Source organism: Odontomachus brunneus, unplaced genomic scaffold, assembly GCF_010583005.1.
Source record: "Odontomachus brunneus isolate Ranch 3 - 2012 unplaced genomic scaffold, Obru_v1 Obru_scaffold_005, whole genome shotgun sequence".
In the NCBI taxonomy this organism is placed as follows: Eukaryota; Metazoa; Arthropoda; class Insecta; order Hymenoptera; family Formicidae; genus Odontomachus; species Odontomachus brunneus.
In genome coordinates this window covers 1,930,724-1,953,931 of record NW_022639455.1, presented here as the reverse complement: position 1 = coordinate 1,953,931, position 23,208 = coordinate 1,930,724, and the positions used below count along the sequence as shown (strand labels likewise).

At 42.4% G+C, this 23,208-nt stretch overlaps 1 protein-coding gene across 1 annotated transcript in view; it reads right to left on the bottom strand.

The window, feature by feature from the left end:
* Positions 1 to 5,278: 5,278 nt before the first annotated feature.
* LOC116849718 overlaps positions 5,279 to 23,208 on the bottom strand; it is a 104,798-nt gene continuing 86,868 nt past the window's right edge. Inside the window, exons 5-11 of the mRNA XM_032827138.1 lie at positions 16,224 to 16,307; positions 13,952 to 14,085; positions 12,233 to 12,369; positions 10,717 to 10,871; positions 8,956 to 9,197; positions 8,227 to 8,416; positions 5,279 to 7,511 (exon numbers count right to left, since the gene is read on the bottom strand). Of these exons, the coding sequence (XP_032683029.1) occupies positions 7,315 to 7,511; positions 8,227 to 8,416; positions 8,956 to 9,197; positions 10,717 to 10,871; positions 12,233 to 12,369; positions 13,952 to 14,085; positions 16,224 to 16,307 (1,139 nt within the window). The 3' untranslated portion in view covers positions 5,279 to 7,314. The remainder of the gene's footprint in view (positions 7,512 to 8,226; positions 8,417 to 8,955; positions 9,198 to 10,716; positions 10,872 to 12,232; positions 12,370 to 13,951; positions 14,086 to 16,223; positions 16,308 to 23,208) is intronic.

Sequence of the window (23,208 nt, the reverse complement as noted above, 5' to 3'; positions counted from 1 at the left end):
GGGGGGGGGGGGGGGGGGGCGCGCGGCCGAGTCATGTAGATACGCGCACGCGAGCCTCACGCCATAACGCTATCAGCCGCCGAGGCGAGCGCATCGCGGCAGCTATCGCGCTATTTTCTAAATTATTTCGCACCGATTTTTAATACTATATTTTGACATCGTCACAATTCAGGCAATAATTGAGACGCGTACTTATCACGCGAGCAGGGGTTATGAGCTTTACCGCAGCGGATAATTACCGCGTTTCATTTAGTTTTTTACTTGTTAGAGAAATATCACGATCGAGTTCCTCAATGCCAATCAAATATTATCATCCGTTTATTATTCGAGTATTATTATTTCTTTATTCGGTTGTCACTTAACAATTTTTGGCAAATTATACGTTCGGCAAATTATATAATAAAGTTTAATTGATCTACGTAACTGTTGTGCTTGAAACCTGCATTTTGACTCTTAAATTGTCCTTTTCATTGTTGTTATTAATTTGAATTTCCCAGAGTACAGTTCATTATTAGATTAACTATTTTTATTACGTATTGGGAAACAACTCGAGCATGCCGTTACGACGATTTTCTTACTTCGTCTTGCTGTCGTGTGCAATTAATTGACACTACCGGACATTATTATACGATTATCGATCAGACATTATTATCATTGTCTTTTAATTAATCGGGTATTATTACTTCTTCATTTGGCTATCGTTTAATTATTTTTTATTGCACATTGGGAAGGAACTCGAACGTTTGCAAAATTTTTTTTTACCGTCTTGCTGTCGCGTGTAACTATTTGATACTAAATTATTAAATTACTAAATTAAATTAAATTTCCGTCACAAAGATCCCATAGAGCAAATACAGTCACGCGGCTCTAGGGGATGCGTGCCTGAGGGATGCTGTGCCGGAGGATCCGGCTCGGGCCTGGCAGAGTTGGTGCGAAGGTGAGTTTCACATATTTGAATTCATAATTCCAACAAATCCGATTAAACTCGAAATTCTCTTGTTTGAAATCGAGTTCCTTAATGCCTCCATTATTGTATGTAATACTAAATTAAATCTACTTTTTATTGCAGAGATGAAACAGACTACCAGCCGACTCTTAGGGGCTGCTGCGCCGGAGGATCCGGCTCGGGCCGAGCGGGGTTAGTTCGAAGGTGAGCTTCGTTAATTAGCACTTATAATTAGAAATCCGACAAGATTGATAATTCTTTTGCTTGAAATGGAGATGATTTAAATTGAATAAAAAATCGCGTAAATCGTAATTACGTGCGGGGGGAATTTTTTCTGAGTAACATCACTACTTGAAAAAATTTTGATTTGTTCTGATTAAGAGATTTATTTGCAACTTCGAGAAAAAGGAAAGTGGAATATTTCAAGTGTGATTGCATTCCGAAATATTCTTCCAGCGTGAAATATATCGCGCTTATTTTCTTTTTAATCCTTCAAACTTCTTCACTCAAATCGACATCAATGCATAGATCTAATCGGCGAAATGGCATTTTTCTGTTCTAGAAACGAAAGCAGAATGTGACTACCCTGATCGGCGGTTTGGTAAGTCAAAACAAAAAATATATTGATAATAAAAAGACAAAAAAGTTTTTCGATATAGTGCATGTTTAGCAAATCAATGCGATTTACTTTGCTGTAGTTATAGTATGTGTACGTGCTGTCTAATAAAAATTACACTGCTCGAAACAATTGGAAAATCGCTTTTTTAAATAATAATATTAGTGATAATGCATATTTTATATAAATTTGGCAAATAAATTTCCAAGTAGTTTTCTGTCAATGAACATATATTTATTAATTGATTAATTTAGATTATTAATTAATCAACGATTTTTGTCGGAGGAAATTTTAATTAATCAAATCCCAACACTGTCTGGTAGACGCTTGAAATATTGAATATACGCTCTGAATATTCAAAATTTTGTAAAGTTATTCAATTTTATTGAATAATTTATTTATTTATGCAATCTTTTAAGTGTCTCGAGCAGTGTGCCAACGCGCAAAGAAATTGCGCCACAGAGATTGCGCTACAGAAGTGCGCAATCACATCACGCGCGTCATAGATATTCCGCCGGTCGTTAATTTTGTCAATTTTCTCTTTCGCGTGAGCTTGAATCGCGATTGTATTTTATAGAGTTCGTGCTTCGTTATTAAGTAAAATTCGATATCGTGCGGCAGCTGCGCGAAGCGATCTAACGTGATTATATAAACTGCTAGCAAAATTAATTTTATCGGAAAATTTTTAGGTTTTAATTTTTCAGAGTTTCTTAACGCAGTACACAATAGAGACAATGCTAGCGAGCGTTGATCCCTCGCGAAAAACGCGATGTACACAAGTCAGACATGCGAGCAGTTATTTACTTACGCGGCACGCGACATGTTCCATCGAACGAAAACAGATTTCTCACGCGGTAACATTTTTTTCGCGTAACTTTTGAATAGAATCTTTATCTCACAATTTTCTTATCTTTATCGTCACAATTTTTATAGTTTTTGATTCACGCTCGCGTTCGCAATTATTAATTAGATAGGTTTGCGAATTTCATCAGTTCGTATTTGTGAAGAGTCGCGAGCGAACTTCGCAGAAATATTGCAAAGTATTTATCTGCAAGAAGCATTGCGGAATTGTCTTCGTAAAAGTATTGCGGAGCTATTATCCGCAAAAATCTTGCGGAATTGTCTTCGCAAATGTATTGCGGAGCTATTATCCGCAAAAATATTGCGGAATTGTCTTCGCAAAAGTATTGCGAACCTGTTATCCGCAAAAATATTGCGGAGCTGTATTGCAGTCTACTACGCTGCTCCATCGAAACGTTACATTAGGGATATTTCGTGTCATACGTGAAAATCTCACACAGATTATTTCGCCCAAAAGATTTCGCGTCAAAAGATTTCGCGAGATCGGCCTTCGATTCGCGTCGCGTGTTCTCTTCGCTCGCGGATTCCGTTTCCTTCGTAAGCATATCGCATCGCGCGTGTATCAAAGCGATACATTACAACTCGATCAGACCGTTGCTGAATTCGTCGCACATACTATCGTTTATCCGAAAGGCCGACATTTCCTTGAAGACGCAGTTCGCGATATTTCATACGTAATTTGCAACTCTGAGTGTATCCCCCAAAAGAGACGGGATTTTTCGTGAAACCTCCGTTAGATTACCGCGTTCGGGAGTGAATTACAGGCGACGTGGGATACGAGGATCGTTGCAGTGTCAGATGCAGTGACAGGATGGCTGATGGACCCTGGACACCGTGGGACGACGCGCAATGGTGAGCGCTCAGTTCAGACGCTCATATAGTAGACAAAGCGTCACTTTACGTAGATTGCATGCACGTAGACGTAAATCGCATTGAGTTCGACGGGAAGTAAAGTAAGAATTGGAATTTGCAATTCGCCGGAGTTACGTAAGAATGATCTAACCAAAGAATTTAGCTGTGAAATTTTCGCAATAGTTTAACGAGTCAAGCATTTCCATTTCTTTAAGAGTACTGATTAGCTCAATCCTTAGAAAAATGTGCAAAAGACGAGATTGATAAAAAATAAAGAAACTGTTTCTTAATTCATTTCAAGCATCTATAAGGCTTGAATTTTTTTGGTTGGTTTAAAAAGATGTGAATGGATTATCCGTTGATAAAAGCTAGTTTTTTAATTGGATCATTCTTGCATAACAATGGCCAGTTGAAATTTTGACTCGGCAAGCTTCCTTCTCGTCGGATTGTTCCTTGATGATTAAATTGATATATATATTTCAACATATTATATTTATATGCTCTCTATATGTTATATATGCTTTTTTATGCTCTATGTATGTTTTATATATATCCTATGTCAGTTCTATATATATTATTTGATTAATATGCTTTATAACTTGTTATGTCGTATTATATACGACATACTATCTCTTCGGAGATATTTTCTTATGCGTACGCGTTTGTTGTTGACAAGATTACAAAATAAATTTCGACTAAATAAAGATAACAAATTAAATTATTAAGCCGAGATTTGAACCGAAATGTTTCGATTTTTCGCTAAAATAGTTAAACCAAGATTCGGACCCGAATGTTTTGAGATTCCGCTAAACTATTAAGCCGAGATTCGAACCGATATGTTTTGCGAAGACGAGACTGATGAGAGATGATCTAACTTTGCGATAAATTCGCCGCTCATTAGTGGTGAAATAAGAACAGAGCGATTGGACGTTTGTCTTTTTTTAATTTACTATCATTGTACGGAAGTACAACGGACACGAGCCAGGTGCATTTTATCGTTACCACCGCGAAAATGCGCCTAACGAACGTAGTAAAGGCGAATTTTGTTAGATGGCGTCTCGAAAATGCGCCTAGCTCTTGCTACTAAAATCAAGTTGGTAACCGCTCTTAGGCTTCTCTCTAACTAAAGTTATCTAGCCGAGACTCGAACCTTTTTTAACCGGCTTTCGGAATCTTTTAGCCGAGATTCGAACCTTTTTAACCGGTCTCTGAAATCTTTTAGCCGAGATTCGAATCATTTTTTACCGACCTCCAGAATCTTTTAGCCAAGACTCGAATCTTTTTTTACCAACTTCCAGTACTTTCTAGTTAAAACTTAAACCTCATTTACAACAAACAGTTTACTCATCAAGACATTGTTAGATGGCGTTAGAGAATCCATTAGCCAATTTTGGATCGGATTTAGCGAGTCGAGCTGATATTCCAAAGTTTAATCGCGAAGTCTCCGCCACAAGCCTCCGCTATTTTAATGAGAAATCAAATACGCAGTATGATTCAAAAACTGGCTAGACTTCTTTATTTTAAAATCGCACGGTATAAGTACCGGTTAGCCGTCCTTTTATTTTGAAATTTTACAACTCAAATTTCAACGGACTGTAACTTTTGCGAAAGTGATAATAGAGAGATGATTTAAAAAGTATTTTTTAGTCTGAAAACTTTACTTTTCAAATATTTAATGTTTACAATGTTGTTGTGGCTTTTTGCCAGAGTGTATCGAGTTGAGTGAAAAATCGTCCAATTTTCAATTGCAATTTTTATTTTCCTGCAGCGATCTAAATAATCTTTTTCAAGTGTCTATCAAATATCTATTTATTTAATGATAGCAACCTTTGACTTTGAGAGACTGACAGCTGTACCATTTGGTACAGTAACATTGTTTCCCATCAAGTGTGTATTTATTTAATGAATGAATGAATTTATTTAATGAAAATCCTTCAGAGGATCAGTCATATTATAAAAGTCTTAAGTAACGTAGCCTGCAAAGGATAGACAACAAAACACAATCTTCTTCTATTATTTATTGGAAACCTTGATACACTCGAGCTTAGTCATAAATATCATGCGTCATGTTACAACACTATATTTACACATAATTAATCGAGCAACTGTGAATTCGGACACTTGGCTTGTCACTCAAGAGGGACGGAAGGGAAAGGCACGGGGGGTCGGGATCGATGTAAAGACGAAGTTGCTTTGATATTAAATTATATGAACATGTATGTGTACGTGTATGTGTTTGTATGTGTGTGTGTGTGTGTGTGTGTGTGTGTGTGTGTGTGTGTGTGTGTGTGTTTGCAGGGGAACAACCAGGAGGGGAAATTAATATTTCACAATGGTGGCGAAAGATCGCGCGCGAGGTCGGCGAGATCTCGAATAAATATTACGACGAGTACAAACTGAGCTACGACTCTTTGGCTCGCCCCACTCATATACACAGGGTGGTCTCGTAAAATATTATTTAATCCTCGCTGGCCGTACGCGCCCGATGCGGTGATCTCGTGTGATTCTCTTGTCACTCTTCTGTTTTTTTTTCCTCTCCTTGGATTAGGGCTCGTTATTTCGACGCTACATATATCATATGTTATATATATATGTATAAGTATAAACCTATGTATATCCGTTTGTGTTATATAATGATATTCGATTAAACCTTAACACATCATTCGCGCGAACATTCAGGAACGGTGACGCGGGCCGTTAATTCACCGGACGATGTAATTTTCATTCTTCCTCACTAAGATCGCTAAATAAATTTTCGATCGCGAGCCTGAAGGGACTTCGGTCTCATTGGATTTCGGGCAAGTTCATTGCGAATATGATCACTCAAGAGAAGAGAATCTGTCTCATAGATTCCTTTGGGATTTCGTGCGTTCGCGAATCGCAAACCTTGATCTGAGAGTTTCGCTCGTTCTGCCCAACCCTAACTGACAAATTAGCCATGTCTTTATCCCGATTGCATCAAGTATTGTCGGACAATCAGACCGTTGACGCGCGAGATACGCAATTTTACTTCCACGTTCCTGAACGTGGCGAGTAATGTCGTAGAGAGATACAGATATAAGTATTGAATCTCGTCAGCGGCGATTAAGCGCCCTCCCTGACGTTTACGCTCGTTTTGATCCCCGGATGTGCCGTTTGCGAGACCGAAATAAGCGATATCAGAGAAAGGAGGAGAAAGAGGAGTACCGCGTCGACCGCGCGTCAGCGCATAGTCGTCGGTAAGCGAGTCGCCAGAGACACTCTTCAATTCGATGAACTTCAATCGCAAAGAGTGTCGCGATCTTTTGCACCGCTCATTATACACACACGCGCACACGCGCGCACACACACACACACACACACACACACACACACACACACAGTGTCGCGAACGAATGGTCGACGCGACGAAAAACTCGGCTTTCGCGGGCTTATTTCGCCGGTCGCGCAATCGGCAGCGAGATCGTGGCAATATCGGCGATTTCTACCTCTACCTATCGATGAGCGATAAGTCGCTACGAAGAAGACGCACCCGTCGTAACATGCACCCATCGTTATTAACGAATGGCTGTGTCGATCGACGTTCCAGCGAGTTGGAGAAGCGAGAAAGAGTGTATATAGCAGAGCGAATATCATTTATAATATAAAAAAGCATTGGCGCGCGCGGGACGAGATGAGAGAGAGAGAGGGGGAATCCGCTTATTGCATTATCCGCGCGAGCCAGAATTACCATCCTAAGTCGGAACGTATTAAGGCACCTTGCATATTATTCGCGTGAATCGCGGCCGTCGATCCCGACGGTAATTATCTTGTTGCGCGAAGTCACGTGCAAAATTCGTCGCGTCTTTATCAGCCACTGATATGACGGCCTGACAACAGTCGGGAGAATCTCCTTCTGTCTTAACGACGCAACGTTCCCGTGTGTTATCCGCGGAGTTGGTCATCCGTGGAAAAGAGAGAAGGTTGCGAAGAGGATGGCGGAAAGAGAAAGAGATGGGTTAGAGGGAGAGAGATAGCTGGAGGAAGAAAGAAAGAAAGAGAGAGACGAGGCTTTCGCAACCTAATTAATCCGACCCTTGTGCGTCATGTAACTTATGCTGTCCGACAGCAACTTTTCGCGCGCCTGCCGCCGCATTCGCGAACACATGGCCAGTATCGTGCCGGCCATGATGCAGAAGAAGCCGCAGCCAAGGCCCACTATCGTACTGGCGACGGATGATCTCAAGCACACTCGGTCGGTCGTGGGTTCGCTGAGTCCTAGAAGGACAAAGAAAAATTACAAACATACATTCGGAAGAATTTTACACTGAGTGAAAATAGAGAAACTTACTTGCACGATATAAAGCTCATAAATAAACTTAATTTCGCAGAAATGAACTTTACATACTATAAGTAAATTTTCGTTTATTTTATCTCGGTGTAATATAAAGAATTGTTTTTTTCGACAAAGAAAAATAGATATATATTTTTTTTTTAACTTTTCACAACTGTTTATTCTATTTAAATAAAATAATTTAGATTTGAGTAACTATATTATTAGTGCTCACCGAATAGATATTTTTTATTTGTAGATATTTTCTCTCGGTGTGATAATATGCATTTCATTGTATAAAAATATCAAAGATGGTTGCTACTGATTGTTAGTTACTGTTGTTTGCCAAAATGACAGGAATATTTGGTTGCTTTTCTTTGATTCTTTTATTTGCTTTCGAACGAATGAAACTTTTAGATTTATTCTTTATTTTGTTTTCTTGAATTGTACCGACGTGCAATTGCACGCAAACGCCGAGATGGGGGGGATTCTGTATTCGCGAGCTTGCGATTTATTTCGTGCTGGGCCACGCTGTTAGAGCGCGACGCTCGCGATCGGCGAAAAGTGGAGCGCGCTGCTCGAAGCTGCGATAAATGTACGGCTTGACATAATTGTTCTAACAGTAAAGCCAGAATCTTTGACATAAATATCCGCTCTTACCGGCGCGCGAGGCGCTGGTGGAATTCTGGAACAGTTCCGTGTCCGCCTCGCCTTCCTGAAGAACGCGCAGAGACTGGAAGAGATTCACGTTCTCCGACAAACTGGTTGCCGGCGTCGACGGTCCGCCGATCATTTCCGGCACCGATCGCTTCGCCACGTTCTTCGCGTTTCTCCAGTGGCAGGGTTGGCTCTGAAATACGGGCGATGCGTGTTCGTGTGACCGAGTGCTATCGAGTACGAAACTGGAACGTCGTGTTTCAGCGCTCACGGGGAACAAATGCGCGACAATACGCAAAAGTATCACCCTAAAAATCGGATCTACCGCTATCCCGATTGTATAGAAAAGTTTTTTGAGAAGTTGACCGACTTCACCGCAAAAATCGGAAGAGTACATTCGCGACGGCGAAGTGTTGTACAAGATATCCCATTTCCGGTTTATTCTTTTGCAACAATAGAATTCTTCTCGCAAGAAGAAGAATGGAATGACTCTTTCCGTCGACATTTTCGCTAAGGAAAGGTTGTCTTTGAATTGAGAAAATCTGCCATTACAAAATAATGCAGTGGAAAAGAGATACCCTGTATAACCCTGTAGACGCCATGAAGCACTTCGTACGCACGTGTGTCCAATTAAGCCGAATCAGCGCGGTACTTTAATGGATTAAGGCAAGCAAGCGTATTGAAATCGATCGGGTGAGACTTCGGGTGTTAAAGTAGACAGTGTTTCGTTACCGGACATCTTCCGTGGCACATGCGAACGTCGCACTCGATGTACAGAGCCGGCGAACCCGTGAACCTGAAGGTTTTCATGTAGGCGAACACCTGCGTCTCGAAGAGGCCGCTCTCCGACCAGGAGCCGCGAAACCGGCTGATCAGTTTGTCGTCGACCGGACATCCATATTGATCGATCAGCTGGATCCTCTTGTTGCCGCCGTTGTGCGCGTAGCAGTCGTTCACGACGATGTCGAAGCCGTCTGCAACGTAGAAGCAGAAGAGGCGGAAATCAGGCTGTCGGACACGTCGTGTCGACGGTAATAAGCGCGTACTTCGCGCGTTTTCGCGGGTGAGATTTATCGCAACGGGGTGAGAAGCGACGAAACGTTATTAATAATGAGGCCGATTAATCAAGTACGGCGAGCCAACAAATGAGCGAGCGAGCGAGCGAATGAGCAAACGGTGAGAAATGTTTAGCTACCCCCTTCTCTCTATACGTCTCTCTCTCTCCCTTTCTCTCTCTCTTTGTTTCTCTCTGTGTCTCTCTTTTTATCTTTCTCTCTCTTTCTTTTCCCTTCTTTCTCTTTCTCTTTCTCTCTGCATCTATTTGTATCTCTGCACGACACAATCGACGTGGACGCAAATACAGAAGGCAGTTAGACGCTCATTAGAGCGCAGACACAACTGTCGAAGCGCTCACGTTTTCGTAGTTTCTCCCGCTCCCCCCCGCACTTTTCACGTATCTTTCTTTGTCCAACGTGTTTCCGCATCTTTCGTAAATTACCGAGCTCGACTTGTAACCAACTGACAAAGTCTTCTGCCTCATCTTATACCGTTACGCGACGTCGAATGATATGTTGGCGGAATCGGGCGTCGTATGATTAGATAGACCGGGCGGCCGGCAAGAAGAAGAGGGAAGATACGCAAAACGAAGGATGCGTGTTGCGAGTGATTTGCACGCGATCGCGGCTCCGTCTCTCGATATTACGGACTATTTGTTTTTGATGCGAACGCTTGTGCCAGCATGACACATCATCTTTACGATGATGAAATCGGTGAAATATGGCGATGAAAACGTGACGTCGTGATTCAATTCTCAGAAAACGGGACGATGAATTTCGCGAGATTCTCCTTGGCAAGCTTCGTGGGCAAAGATGAAGAGTAAGGGAGGGAAATGATTCCACAGAAAACAAGTTAAATTGACAATTGGAACCTGTGGCTGATGAGAACTGCCGCGATTTTTTGAGCGACGCGTCGGGATGAATAAAACAATAATCGTTTTATTTTCGGTGATATGGCCGTAAAAAATAAAATCACACCTTCGCGTGATTAACTTCAAGATCAATTAAACTCTCGAGACGAGACGAAGAAAGAAGGGAAGAAATTTCCGACTCTTTGGAAAATCAGTTAAATTGACAGTTGTACACCTGCCAATGAGAGCCACTGCGGTTTTTCCAACGACGTGACAAGTTTTTCTTTTAATTTCTCACGATATATCTGAATAAAAGTGGAAATTAATCCGCACGGATGCGCGGATTAACTTCGATTAAACCCGAGACAAGCTAATGAACAAGTCGACCGACTTGCCACTCGCTCGACATCTCTCGCGTTTCGTCTCCTTTTGGAAAACGGGTTCGCGCGCGTCGGCGCCTACTTATGTTAATAGATCGCGCGCGGGCCCCATTGAGGGCCCCGAGAGCGCACGTTCCTCCTTCCTTCCTTGGGCGATTTGCGTGAAGCCGAGCCGCGGTCACGCTTCGCGTTCGCGTGGAAGCTTACCGTATTTGCTGCGCATGTAGATAATGAGAGTCAGAGGATCGCCGACGCGAACTGGTCCGGCCACTCTAGTTCCAGTGGTCCCGTAACCGTATCTGATTTCCATGTAGCACTCCGGAGGCTGTAGGGTGAAGACTACGGGATTTCCCGTGGCGACCCTGGAAGAAGAAGAAGGTGGGTGCGTAAGAGGCAGGAAGAATGCGTATCCGTTATCTCGCGCGCGAGAGCAGCACGGCCTACTTCGCGCCCGTCCGATGGCGCGCAGATGTTAGACATTATCGTGGATATTACATAAACGGCGGCCTGGCGCGAAACGTTCCATCGATTTCGCGTAATCGGAGGTTTTACACGCGATCATAATGTCATTCTTCGTGTGCTCGCGCGAGTGGAAACGATTACGCGCGCGGCGCGAACGACGACTCTCCGCAGAGAGGCTGCGCGTACCTGACCTTCCCTACGATCCCCTCGCGAACGAAGCTCGTCGTCGGCGCTTTTTGCCGCCGCTTCTTCCCCCCGAGAGCACACACACCCGCCGATCGATCGATAATTTATTTCGAGCTGGTCGATTTGTTTTCCCGCCGAGCGCATCTCACGCCGTCGAGCGTGGCGCGTTCTACCCGCTGAAATATAATCCTCGCGGAGAGCGACATGCACGATCCGGTAGAACTGATATTTACGCGCCCTTAATCCTCCTTAACCGGGTACACCCTCGTGTCAGTCGAATCGATGGATCAGTTGATTTTATGGCGAGAGAACGGCACTTGAACTTTCACCGGCAAACTTTCGAGAAAGTATAAGATTCGTGAAATATCCATCCTCACGAGGAATTAGAACCGTTGAAAAAAGAAAAAAACTTGGAAACTAATTCTGCAATTCTAGACAAAATCGTAAAACTCGTAACTTATTCTCGTAAGACTCGTAAGAACTTATAAGTAGATCTGCAATTCTATGCGGACCGTGTGTCATATGATAACTCGTAAATATCTACGATTTTTTTTTTTTTCGTAAGCTACTATTTAAAAATTTACTCGTATATTTGCTTAGAATTGCAGCATAACATTGTGTAAACTTTGACGATATGCACGGAAAAATGCATACTGCATTTGTGCAAATGTTACTTATTTCAAATGCTTCGTAAACAAAAGCTTATATATCCACAAATCTATCGTAAGTTCGTCACAAGTACCAAATTTGCTCAAAATACATTCTGAATGTTAATAAATTTACTCTCTTAAAGTGAATCAGTGAAACATCATTGGAAGCAGTAAATATGCACTGATTTGCAGCTATAAGTACAGCACTGAAACTGCTCAGTGCTATACTTATAACTGATATCAATGCCTGTTCATCGATTCATTTTAAGAGAGTAGCATTTCAAGAAGAATATCAAGTCAAAGCAAAAATTGCTCACTACGTAGAGCCGAGCCGTCTCCAGCATCCCCTTAGGGGTACTTCTCGAATTCAATCGCGATAATGGCGGTAAGAGAAGTGAACGATTGAAGCGAAGGGGGGTACTCACTCGACGTCGAGAAAGGGAAACGTCACCGTCTTCCAAAAGTCGTAGCCGTACTCGCACGTCACCTTGAAGTGCTCGTCGAACTCCTCCTCGATCAGCGGATTGTACTGCACCGTGACCGTGTTCCACATGAGGTTCTTCTGCAAAAGCGCGAACATACATTGCACAATGTAATAATGTGCACGTTATTTCTCACGTGAGGCAAACCGGCCGCGCGCTTTATTTCGCGCCGCTATTATAATAGCGGGCTCTCCTCTGCATTCCTGTGCGGAATTCTGAATGCCACCCACCCACCTACCCAACGTGTGCGCGACACATCTAATTTTCTCCGACTATCGAGATTAAAAGCAAACTATCCCTTGCTACCTTCACACGCCCGCCAGTCTTGTTCTCAAAGACTGGATCGTTCTTGCCCGAGTTGTTAACCTTCCGTTAGTCGCGTGTCCGTTTAGAACACGGATGATCGCGCTGCACCTCAGAGGTGACATCCGTTTATTTGACAGAAAACCTACATCTCAAGTATAATGTTCTTGTCTGCTATTTTTGGAATACGTGGAGACAAAATGAAACAATTAAAATTTTATTATTTACGAGAAAAAGGCACGTTAGATGAAAACATGAATAATCGTGGATACCTCTTAGATAATTTCTTAAGGTTATACATTTTTTGAGGTTATGCATTAAAGATACAAAAAATAAAAGTCTGGTTTATCAGCTCTTTCAAATAAAAAACCCAAACGTTCTTGATGTAAAAATTAGCGAAAGTTGCAGCATTAGAAACACTTGCACCAATTGTTGCAGTGCATTTGTCAGATGTTTTTTGTCTCCTACGGCACTAAAGCCTGATCTACAATATGCTCTTTGCGTTCTGTTTCTTGTCTTCTATCTTTTTCTGGCTTAAAGCTTAAGATTTGAGTCAGAAAGAGATAAAGAGAAAGAAGCAGGAAGCAAAGAGCATATTGTAGATCAGGCTATATCCGCTTCATCCGCTTCAAATTTTAAGCTTTAAACCAGAAAAAGATAAAAGACAAGAAATAGAATGCAAAGAACATATTGTAAATCAGGCTTTAAGCTTGATCTACAATGTGTTCTTTGCTTCCTGTTTCTTGTTTTCTATCTTTTTTTAGTTTAAGGTTTAAGGTTTGAGTCAGAAAGAGATAAAGAAAAAGTAACAGGAAGCAAATAACACATTATAGATCAAGCCTAAAGCCTGATCTGTAATATGCTCTTTGCTTTCTGCTTCTTTCTCTTTATCTCTTTCTGACTCAAATCTTAAAGCTTGATCTACAATGTGTTATTTGCCTCTTGTTTCTTTTTCTTTATTTCTTTCTGATTCACACCTTAAGCCTTCAACTAAAAAATGACAGAGAACAAGAAACAGGAAGCAAAGAGCACATTGTAGATTAGGCTTAAGCTTTAGCCAAAAAAAACAGAAGACAAGAAACAGAACGCAAAGAGCATATTGTAGATCAAGCTTGATGTTGATACTGCGGAAGGCACGCGTACATTGTTCTACAAAGATGCGAGAAATAGGAGCATAGAAGTGCGTATCTCTCTAAAATCTATTATATTCCGTCCAAAAACAACTCAAGCAGCACCTCACAGGCTCCATTAACGGAAGATTAATCATTGTGATTCGTAGATGCCACGTCAAGTCGCGATTCGCGCACGTTCTCACGTCTCACTTGTTTTGTCTTATTTCTTACGTTTCTTTCTACATACCGTCGGATTCTTCCTACTGTCCTGGTGATGGGTATTCTCGCCGAGGGTGCCGCATCGATTCAGCTGAATGTAGAACTCGTAGTAGTCGCGGCCCGTCCCGTTCACGTACATGCAGTCAGGATCGTACGAATAGCCTGCAATTAAAAGCGATTGTCCTTGATCGCGCGGCGATACTCTCGGTCGACGGCGATGGAATCGCTCCTTGTCCCTTCGCAGATTCGCTGATCCGTATCGCGGGATATCGATCGGCCGCGTTGATTTCCCTCGTGAACGAACACGCGAACGGACGGCGGAGCGTAAATGAGAAAATGCGACTCGTGCGCTCGTTAGCGCCAATGACAGGAAGTCCGGGATCGGCTTGGATGGACTTTTTAATCGTCCCGCGAGATTTATGGGCTCGTCGAGTGTACTTGTGAACGATCGCATTCATGAACGAGCGGAAAAGCATCCCCGTTACAAAAAAGTATGTCCCGCTCGTTATTTAGATATTAATTAAGGATTTGCTGTCGGGCCAGCTGGGGGAAGGCCACACGCTTTGAATTTTATTTTATCAAATTACTAAATTGTAAGAATGATTTCAATAATAACGCGAGGTGCTTTATAGAACATTTCAACATTTAAATGGAAGTAACTTTTTTTTATGTAGAGTTTTCTCTTCTTATATAATTTTTTCTTCTATAAGTTATATAAAATACTTGTATAAGTTATATAAAGAGAGCTTAAAAAAATAATAACCTTTTCTTATGGAAGTAACTTTTTCTCCAATTATTAACATCTTTTTTTGAGTAAATTCTCCGTATAAGTGTTAACATTTTTTAAGCATTCTGTATAGGACGTAAAGTGTCCCATAAGTCGCGCACGATCATCCGCCAATCTTTAATGATCAAATCAAAATGTTACGTGGTTGTTTGCAGAATGGTAGAGGACTTTTGTTTTTAGTTTGATTCAAACCTACACACGTGTATACAAAGTGTGGGACACTGCGTCAGGAGCACAATAATACCTTTCTTATAAATAGTAATATTTCTCTTATAAATAGTTATATCTCTTTATATAGAAATTACCTCTTTATAATAGAAATTTAATTAAATATAAATCTCTCTTATTAACGGGATTTATGCAAGGATTTATATAAGAATTTAATACAATAGATACAACCACTACCGGATCCTGACCTCGGTCATGGGGGGGTTTTCGGCAAAATTTCTTTATTTTTTACATTTTTTAAACGGATCTAAAAAAATTGATTTTTTTAAATTTAAATTTAATTTCCAAGAGGGGGGGGGGGTTTAACGCCAAATCTCCCCCCTAGAATCCGCCAGTGGATACAACTGTTATTTATCAACGGGCGTTATGTAAAGATGAAAAATTAATACAGTAGACAGTTTTTTTTTTAATTAAATAGAAATAGAAATTTAATTAAATAGAAATATTTCTCTTATTAATGGGATTTATGCGAGGATAATAAATTAATACAATAGATACAACTGTTATGTATCAACGGGCGTTATGTAAAGATGATAAATTAATACTAAATTAAATAATGAATAAATTAATGAAAAATTAGTAGACAGTATTTTTTTTTAGTAAAATGCGATGTAGAAAAAAGATAATAATTTTGAGTGAAGGAACGTTGAGGTTCGAGGAAACACTCCTTTCTCTTCTTGCTCCTCGGACGAAACGCTTCGCGAAGAAATCACTTAGCCGACGACGCGGTTTTTGTCGGCGCATCGCGTGCGTTACCAGAGGAGGAGGCGGCACGGCGCGCTTCTTTCGAAATAACGGAAGTATCTTACACTAGAACGGACAGATGGACTTACGACGTCGGCGGAAAAATTCCGGCGCGGCCGGCGAGGTGGACGACCGATCGCTTTACGATAATTTCCGCCATTACCTCGTTAGCGCGGACGTACACTCGTCGTTTCACTGTCTGCCGCGGTAATTGCGGATGCCAGCGAGATGCAGTCGGTTATGCAGCCACATATTTCATTCCGCGGCATTATGTCGAATCTGTTCGCCGTGATAAAGTGACCCAGGCTTTCTCAAGCCTCCTTTCTCGATAGCACGCTATTTGCGACTTGCGTTCATTCATCTCGCAACACTTACGCAACACTCTCGCATGCTAATGCCTTAAAATCTTATCTTGAAAAATAACGCGCGCGTCTAATACAGTGAGAAAATATAATTTTACGATGCGAGGGTAGAGTTTCAAGGTAATTTAGGATAGCTTCAGAATAACTTTTCGACTACTCGGTCGCACATTCGATCTTACCTGCCGAGTACAAGAGGCCCGTAAAAGATCCGTTGAATCCAATTCTGATTTTCATGTAGTCATCTTGGCACTCTGCCTCGATATCTAGAAAATATAACAATGTAAAAAATATAATAATTATACACAAATTACGTGATTGTACGAAAAATACCAGTTATGAAGAAACATATAGGAAAGACGAAGGCTATATGGCTCCACACGGAGAAAAATAATTTTGCTCTTTTAGCAAAATCGTCGTTGCTGCATATTCACAGTGACATCAAAAAATTTAGTTAACGTAATTAATTTTACAAATTATTTGTTATCAGAACAGAAGTAGTTTCGTTGACAGGATAGAAAAAATTTGTTGAGTGTATTTGTCCTAAGAATCATGTTAATTTGCTATTGATGCAAAATAATGTATCCTTAGCAAATTTATTTGCTATTGGAGCAAAACTGCTTATATAAATCCATCGTGGTTCTTGTAGCAAAATAATCTGTAGATTCAGCAAATTATATCCAGCAAATAGTGATTAATACTCTTAGCAAATCTTTTTGCTGTCCATATGATAACGAAAAGATTTTGCTAGACCAGCAAAAAATTTGCTGGGCTAGCAAATTATTTTTCTCCGTGTGTATTTTTCTTTTTATCTTGAGAAGAATAATGAGTATAAAATTGCGACATAGTTCTTTTAGTACATAAAAGCTTTTTCCTGAGTTTCATTAAAATCGGAATAATATTACAGTTAAGAAATAAGAAAAAGGGGATTTTTTGCGCTCATGCATACGTAATTTCGCGATTTCTCTCGGTTCGGCGAGCTTTACCGCAAATCTCTCGGCGCGTCGCTCTGTTCAGCAGCGTTTCGACAAGCTATCGGCCGGGTTATCTGCGGGGGACCTACATCAGCCACATTGTTGATCCATCTGCGCGATCAACTCTCCGCGCCCGCGTCTTGTGTTTCGCATATTTGCGAAACCGAGAAGGTCTAGGTGGAGTCCGCGATGTCGAAAGGCAGATGGAAAAGCCGGGGTATCCGGATATACCAACTGGCGGAAAACCGATGTCCTAATCTACCGGTACCGATCTACACCCGCACCCGCAGAATCGACTCGCGAGTGCCAGACGTAACAACGGTGAGAGAAAAAATAATACGAAATGTTACAATTGCACGCGTCGAGTGTGATCGATTAACCAATTGTTTTTCAACGTGATTATGCCAAATGCGCTTTTAACGATTGTCATCGGCGAGCAAAGAGTTATATTAATATAATAGTCGTTACTTGCTCGTATGATTCAAATAAAAAAATCAAATCTAGCTTTAAATCCAAGTCTGAATGTTTTACGTGTGTCAAGTTGTGATTATTCATACGGACCTTGTACCTGTATTAATAGTTATTGTTTGAAGTTCGTCTCAAGTGAGATATTTAGATTTGTAGTCAGAGTTAGATGAGAAATGTCACATATATCATGACTGAAGTGGAAAACTTCGACCTAACTCCGAGTAAGAATCCAAGTGATTCGCGTGAGACTTGTTTCGTAACAACTATTAACTCTTAAGGTACTGTGAGCGTGTATACATTTGGTCCGTGGAAACCATCGCAATGGTGGCGGACTGCAGACATATACATCTGTTCAGAATAGGAGCGATCAGATGAGCATCGTTCAGCTCTGCGCTGCTCTGTACTCTGAGGCTTAACACGTGCCTGAGTTTCGCAGGCAATCTCACTTATTCCCCCTCGATCGTAAAGAAAAAGGGAGGAAGGGAACAAGTTCTTGAACAAGAGGCCGATCTTGGGAAAGCGCGAGCGATAACGTTTTACCGTATCTGGCACGGTGATTGCCGTGCCTTGGAAACGACGTCGGATGCATCGGTACGCCGCGCCGATCGATCGATCGATCGATGGATGGATGGGTCGGTCGGTCGGTCGGTCGTCGTGTGGGCGTGCAATCGCGGCCGCGAGATCCTGTCGTCACACTCACGTGTCGAAAGCGACGCGGAAAATCGCAGATTCGCGGATAGGAGCGCGAGTGGAAAACCGGTCGTCGATGACGAATGAAAGTGAAAGTAAGTTGGGGGTCCCGTATAGGCGCTCTTCGTAGTAAGAAGAAGCCGTTTCCACAACGTAACAACGTAACACGCCGCGGCCGCAAAGCGGAATGGAGTTTGATGGTGGATGAAGATAGTCACACTTGAGGTGTCCGCCGATGATACAACCTTTTCGTTTCCGTGACCCGCGCGTTGTTGTTGGAACGCGCGACGCGTCCTCCGACACTGGCTCGGCTCCGACGTGGAGTCGATCTCTTCAATTCTATCTCGACGAAAGAGACAGTGAATCGAAATTCTAGCAATTACGCGGTCATTGATCGAAACTTATGACATGTAAAAAAAAATTGCATTTCAACGTTCTTCGTTGTTTATTTCTTGTTTCTCGGTGGAAGTCGGTGGAATGGGGGTGAAGTCGATCCGAGTAGTAAACGAGACGGAGCCGAGATGTAAGTCGAGGCGAGGGAGAGAGACGCGCGCGCACGAAAACTGGGATCTGCGAGAAAATAATAAAGTGGAGATGTAGATGGGGGGATAGAGATAGTCACACCGGAGGCGCATGCCGATGATACAACCGTTCCGTTTCACCCTCGTCCTACAGCTTGCGCCGTCGCGCTCGCGCGTGTCCGGCGCGAATGTGTGCTGAGCGCATTTTCGAGACGGCGCAGCGCATACGTACGTACACACGTGCGTATATACGCACGCTTATTAGAATTGCGGATACGTGCTTTGTGTTCATCGTCCGGCAAAACGTCAGTGGGCAGACAATGGAAAGAGTTGAGCAACGCCGATATTTGCTCGAACGTGCCGAGAGCGCCGGTCAACAGAGAGAGAGAGAGAGAGAGAGAGAGAGAGAGAGAGAGAGGGAGAGAGAGCATCGGCGAGTTCCTTTCGAGATCCACGTTTACAACTCGCGCCATAAAGAGCCATGTGATTTTTTCAAACCATTCAAGTACACGCACGCGCGCGCATACACACATAGACGAAATATCCCGGCATCAATACATGTTCTCTCAAGTACACGCAGAAAATATCATAGTGGAGATTAGTATACAAATTTTTGCTCTCGTGATAAGCTAAGGTTTTGAGGTTTAATAAGAAAATTGATTTCTAAAAAATATTTTTGCGGAGTTAATAAAAAAATATAAATATTTTTGAAAATATTTATGAGAAATAAATAAAGAAATTAATAACAAAAGTATAAGATATTTTTCAAATAAGGAATTATACATTTTCCCTAAGCTTTTTCAAAAAATCTTTGAGAAAATTTAGAGAAAATGTATATTTTTTTATTTGTGGGAAATATTTTATATTGATACAAATAAATAAGTATCTACCAAATAAATATTTTTCCTTAAATATTTGTACTCTCATTGTATATATTTGTTGAAAAATACGCACGAGAATGATAGAGAGGAAAGGAGGCAGAGAGAAAGAGAGGAGCCGCAAGAGCGGCAGCGAGAAATAGACTTCGAGTCTCGAGGACGCGCCGAGAATCGAGCGTTGCCGAGGAGGATACATTAAACCTAATGGGCCCTCTTTCGCGTAATTGACGATACCGCGGGTGGCCGCGAGTTCCCGCGGAGAGCGAGCGGCTCGATTTTACGACTTCATTGAACCGGCCAGCTCCATACGCCGTCGTGCAACATTCATCATTGCCGATGGAACGAGCTCTCGTCCGAATGTTTTAGGAAATTTACCGTAGCGACGCGATCATCGATCGTCCCGTCGACTCGGTGGCCACGGATCGATCCATCTTTTCGAAAAGCGGCGCGATCGTTCCGCGGTCTCGATTTTTTCGCGCGGCAACACGCCCGCCGAACGATTTATCAGAGCAAAGTACGGAGCGCCGTGGAGATTTATGTTAATCGCTCGCGCGTTTCGATTCTTTCCCCGGTATCTGAATAACAAAAGCATCGTAAAAGCCGCGCGTTAAGGATAACAGCGAACACCCACGTGACACGCGCTGCACCATGTTCGCACGATATAATGCGCAGGCGAGTTCGAAATTACAGTTTTATGGATTCTGACGATTAATTAATTCTAGGTTGAGTTGATGAATAACCGCCGATCGTGTCTTGCTCCGACGAACAGATGTATATTAGCGAGGCAAATTGGCGTAGGTAATACGACTTTTGTTTTAAGAAGAAAGAAGGAGAAGTACGAGACAATTAATTGTGGGCGGCAAAAAGCGCGAAAAATAGTTTGATAGCGGCACGTTCCGGTCGAACGGACAAAGGGAACGTGCGCGATGCGTCGTTAAGGCATTTTTCGTACATCGCCGTTTCCATTATACGGTCGTAATTTTCCGTGGAGCGCAATTAAAAGGGCTCGGCGAGGGGAGGCGCACGATAATAGTATGCGACCGTTGCGTCGATAAATATTGTTTATTTGCATTGGCCGCGAGACGCGGTGTAATTTTCTGCGGGAACGTTGAGGTAGGCACCTGAGCACGCCGTCCCCTCGATTATTCGCCGCAGCATTATTCCAGGCAGTCGTAATAAACGTCCAAGTTCCCCCTTTTTCTTTCTCTTCCTGTTTCTCTCTCTCTCTCCCTCTCTCTCTCTTTCTCTAAATAAATAAAATTATCTCTAAACAAAATAAATTTTTATTTATAAAATTTCCAAATAAAAAATTCTCTCTAATTAAAATTTCCTTTAAATGAAATCAATTTTTAAATAAAATTTCCTCTAAACAAAAAATAAATTTCTACATAAAATTTCCTCTAAAAAAATAAATTTTTAAGTAAAATTAATTATTGAATAAAAAATCTTTTCTAGATTTGAAATAAATTTCTACATGAAAAATTCTCTCTAAATAAAGTTCTCTCTAAATGAAATTAATTTCTGAATAATATTCTCTCTGAATAAATTTTTCTACTCGTCTATTAATCTATCTTTTTAGAAAGAGAGAGAGGGAAAAATCACGCGCCGCGGATGTACGTAACACATGCGCATCGCGCGCAGGAGAAGATCAATTTTGTTTTCACAGAACATTGTCTATTATACTTTTATAACGGGATGCCGCGTCACCGCCGCTAATGTCTTGTTCTACTGGCATTAATTACCGGGCCGCGCGCACGAGCCCGCTATATGGGTTTATTAAAATTGTAGCATCAGCTGATTAACGGGCCTTAATGAGACGTCATTGATTAAGTCCGCGCCGTCGTAAATTTCGCGCTTCGCTCCGAGCGCCCTAATTCAGCGAATTAGAAATTTATCGCGACGCGTTATTTTCGGTAATTATCCCGTCGCGGAATCATAGAGTTGAGATATCGCGCGTAAATCCGATCACATTATATCCCATGCGGGCTTCTGCGGCGTGACCGCTGCGCTGTGCGCGAAAAAATCGAGATGAAACGAAAAGAGATTAACATGGAAAAAAAAGTAGAGGGAATCGCGATGCGTAATAGCGAGTATCGGAGATACGCGCTCGAGATAACGCGGAATCGTTCAATCGGCGAATTTCAGTCGGCCTCGACGTCATCGCGGCATAGCGTCACGTCATCGCGAACGAGAAACTCCGACGCGACGGGAGTAAGGAGAGGAAGAAGCAGAAGGATAAGGAGAAGAGGCAAGAAATAAAGAGAGGAAGGAAAAAATGGCGTAACGGCCGCTCATAAACATCATTTCGCAACGACGTGACGGCGACGGGGCGGCGGCGGCGGCGTCGCCGTCGCCGCAATTTTCTCGCGGAAAAAGCGAGATGCGCAGCAACGAGCTGTCGTCGATTACCGGCGCCATAACGTACGGGCGTCAAAATGTCTGCACGCCGAGCGTACGCGCTCGAGTTTCCCGTGGAGTCGGGCCGATGGGCGAGATGCGATCCAGATGCGGGGATAGATAATGACGATCGCGCGGACCGGCGATGATGATGACGACGACGACGACGACGACGACGATGAAGCCGCGCGGGACGCGCGAGAGACGGCGAGACGATGACGACGACGATCACGAGAGGAGGAGACGCGATCGTCGGAGGCGCAGCTACGCGATGCGGTGATATACTCTCCTCTCGTGGCTTGCGTACTCTCGATGTCAGGAGCGTCGTACGACTTTCCGACACCGTTTTAATTGCCTCCTCTCTAACGGTAGCCACTCGCCATCGTACTCTGAATTCCCGGGCGCACGTTAGCCGCGGGACCGAGATGGACGACGTATAGGTCGGCGGGACGTGCTCGCGTCGAATGACGATGGCTCTCCCTTACTGTCCGTCAAGTCGGTCGAGCGGCGGGGAAGAACAGGGAGCAAAGCTCCGAAGAGCAGGCCAACGTAATAAAAATCGATATAAAAAAATTTTTACATCACTGATGTAAATTTAACGATCAATCCGGCATATTCGCCTCATCAATGCACGGAAAAAAAAAGATTTGGTTGAATTAACCAAACATCTGGTCGAGTATGAACGATCCAGAAATTCCGATTGAAGTAACCCGAATTCTGTTTAAGTTAACAAGATTTTTGGTAGACTAACCGAACATGTCTGGTTATTTAATCAGTCTACCAAAAATTTTGTTAACTTAAACAGAATTCGGGTTACTTCAATCGGAATTCTGTTTAAGTTAACAAAATTTTTGGTAGACTGATTAAATAACCAGACATGTTCGGTTAGTCTACCAAAAATCTTGTTAACTTAAACAGAATTCGGGTTACTTCAATCGGAATTTCTGGATCGTTCATATTCGATCAGATATTTGGTTAATTCAACCAAATCTTTTTTCCGTGTGCGATAAAGAGTTAATGATGAAAAGAAATTGTCAAGTTTCGCGCCTCGACGGTCCCACGTCGTGATGATCATGGGAGGATGGTCTATTTGGGTCCTCATTCGCGCGGTTTCGGATCTCTCGCGGTCGGCCAGCTGGCGGAAAAATAACGGGTTCGCCGTGCTAAAGCGAAGGCGTCGCTTCACCGAGGGGGCATACTGACCCAGCAGACCGATGCATTTCGCGCCGGCTGCTCCGC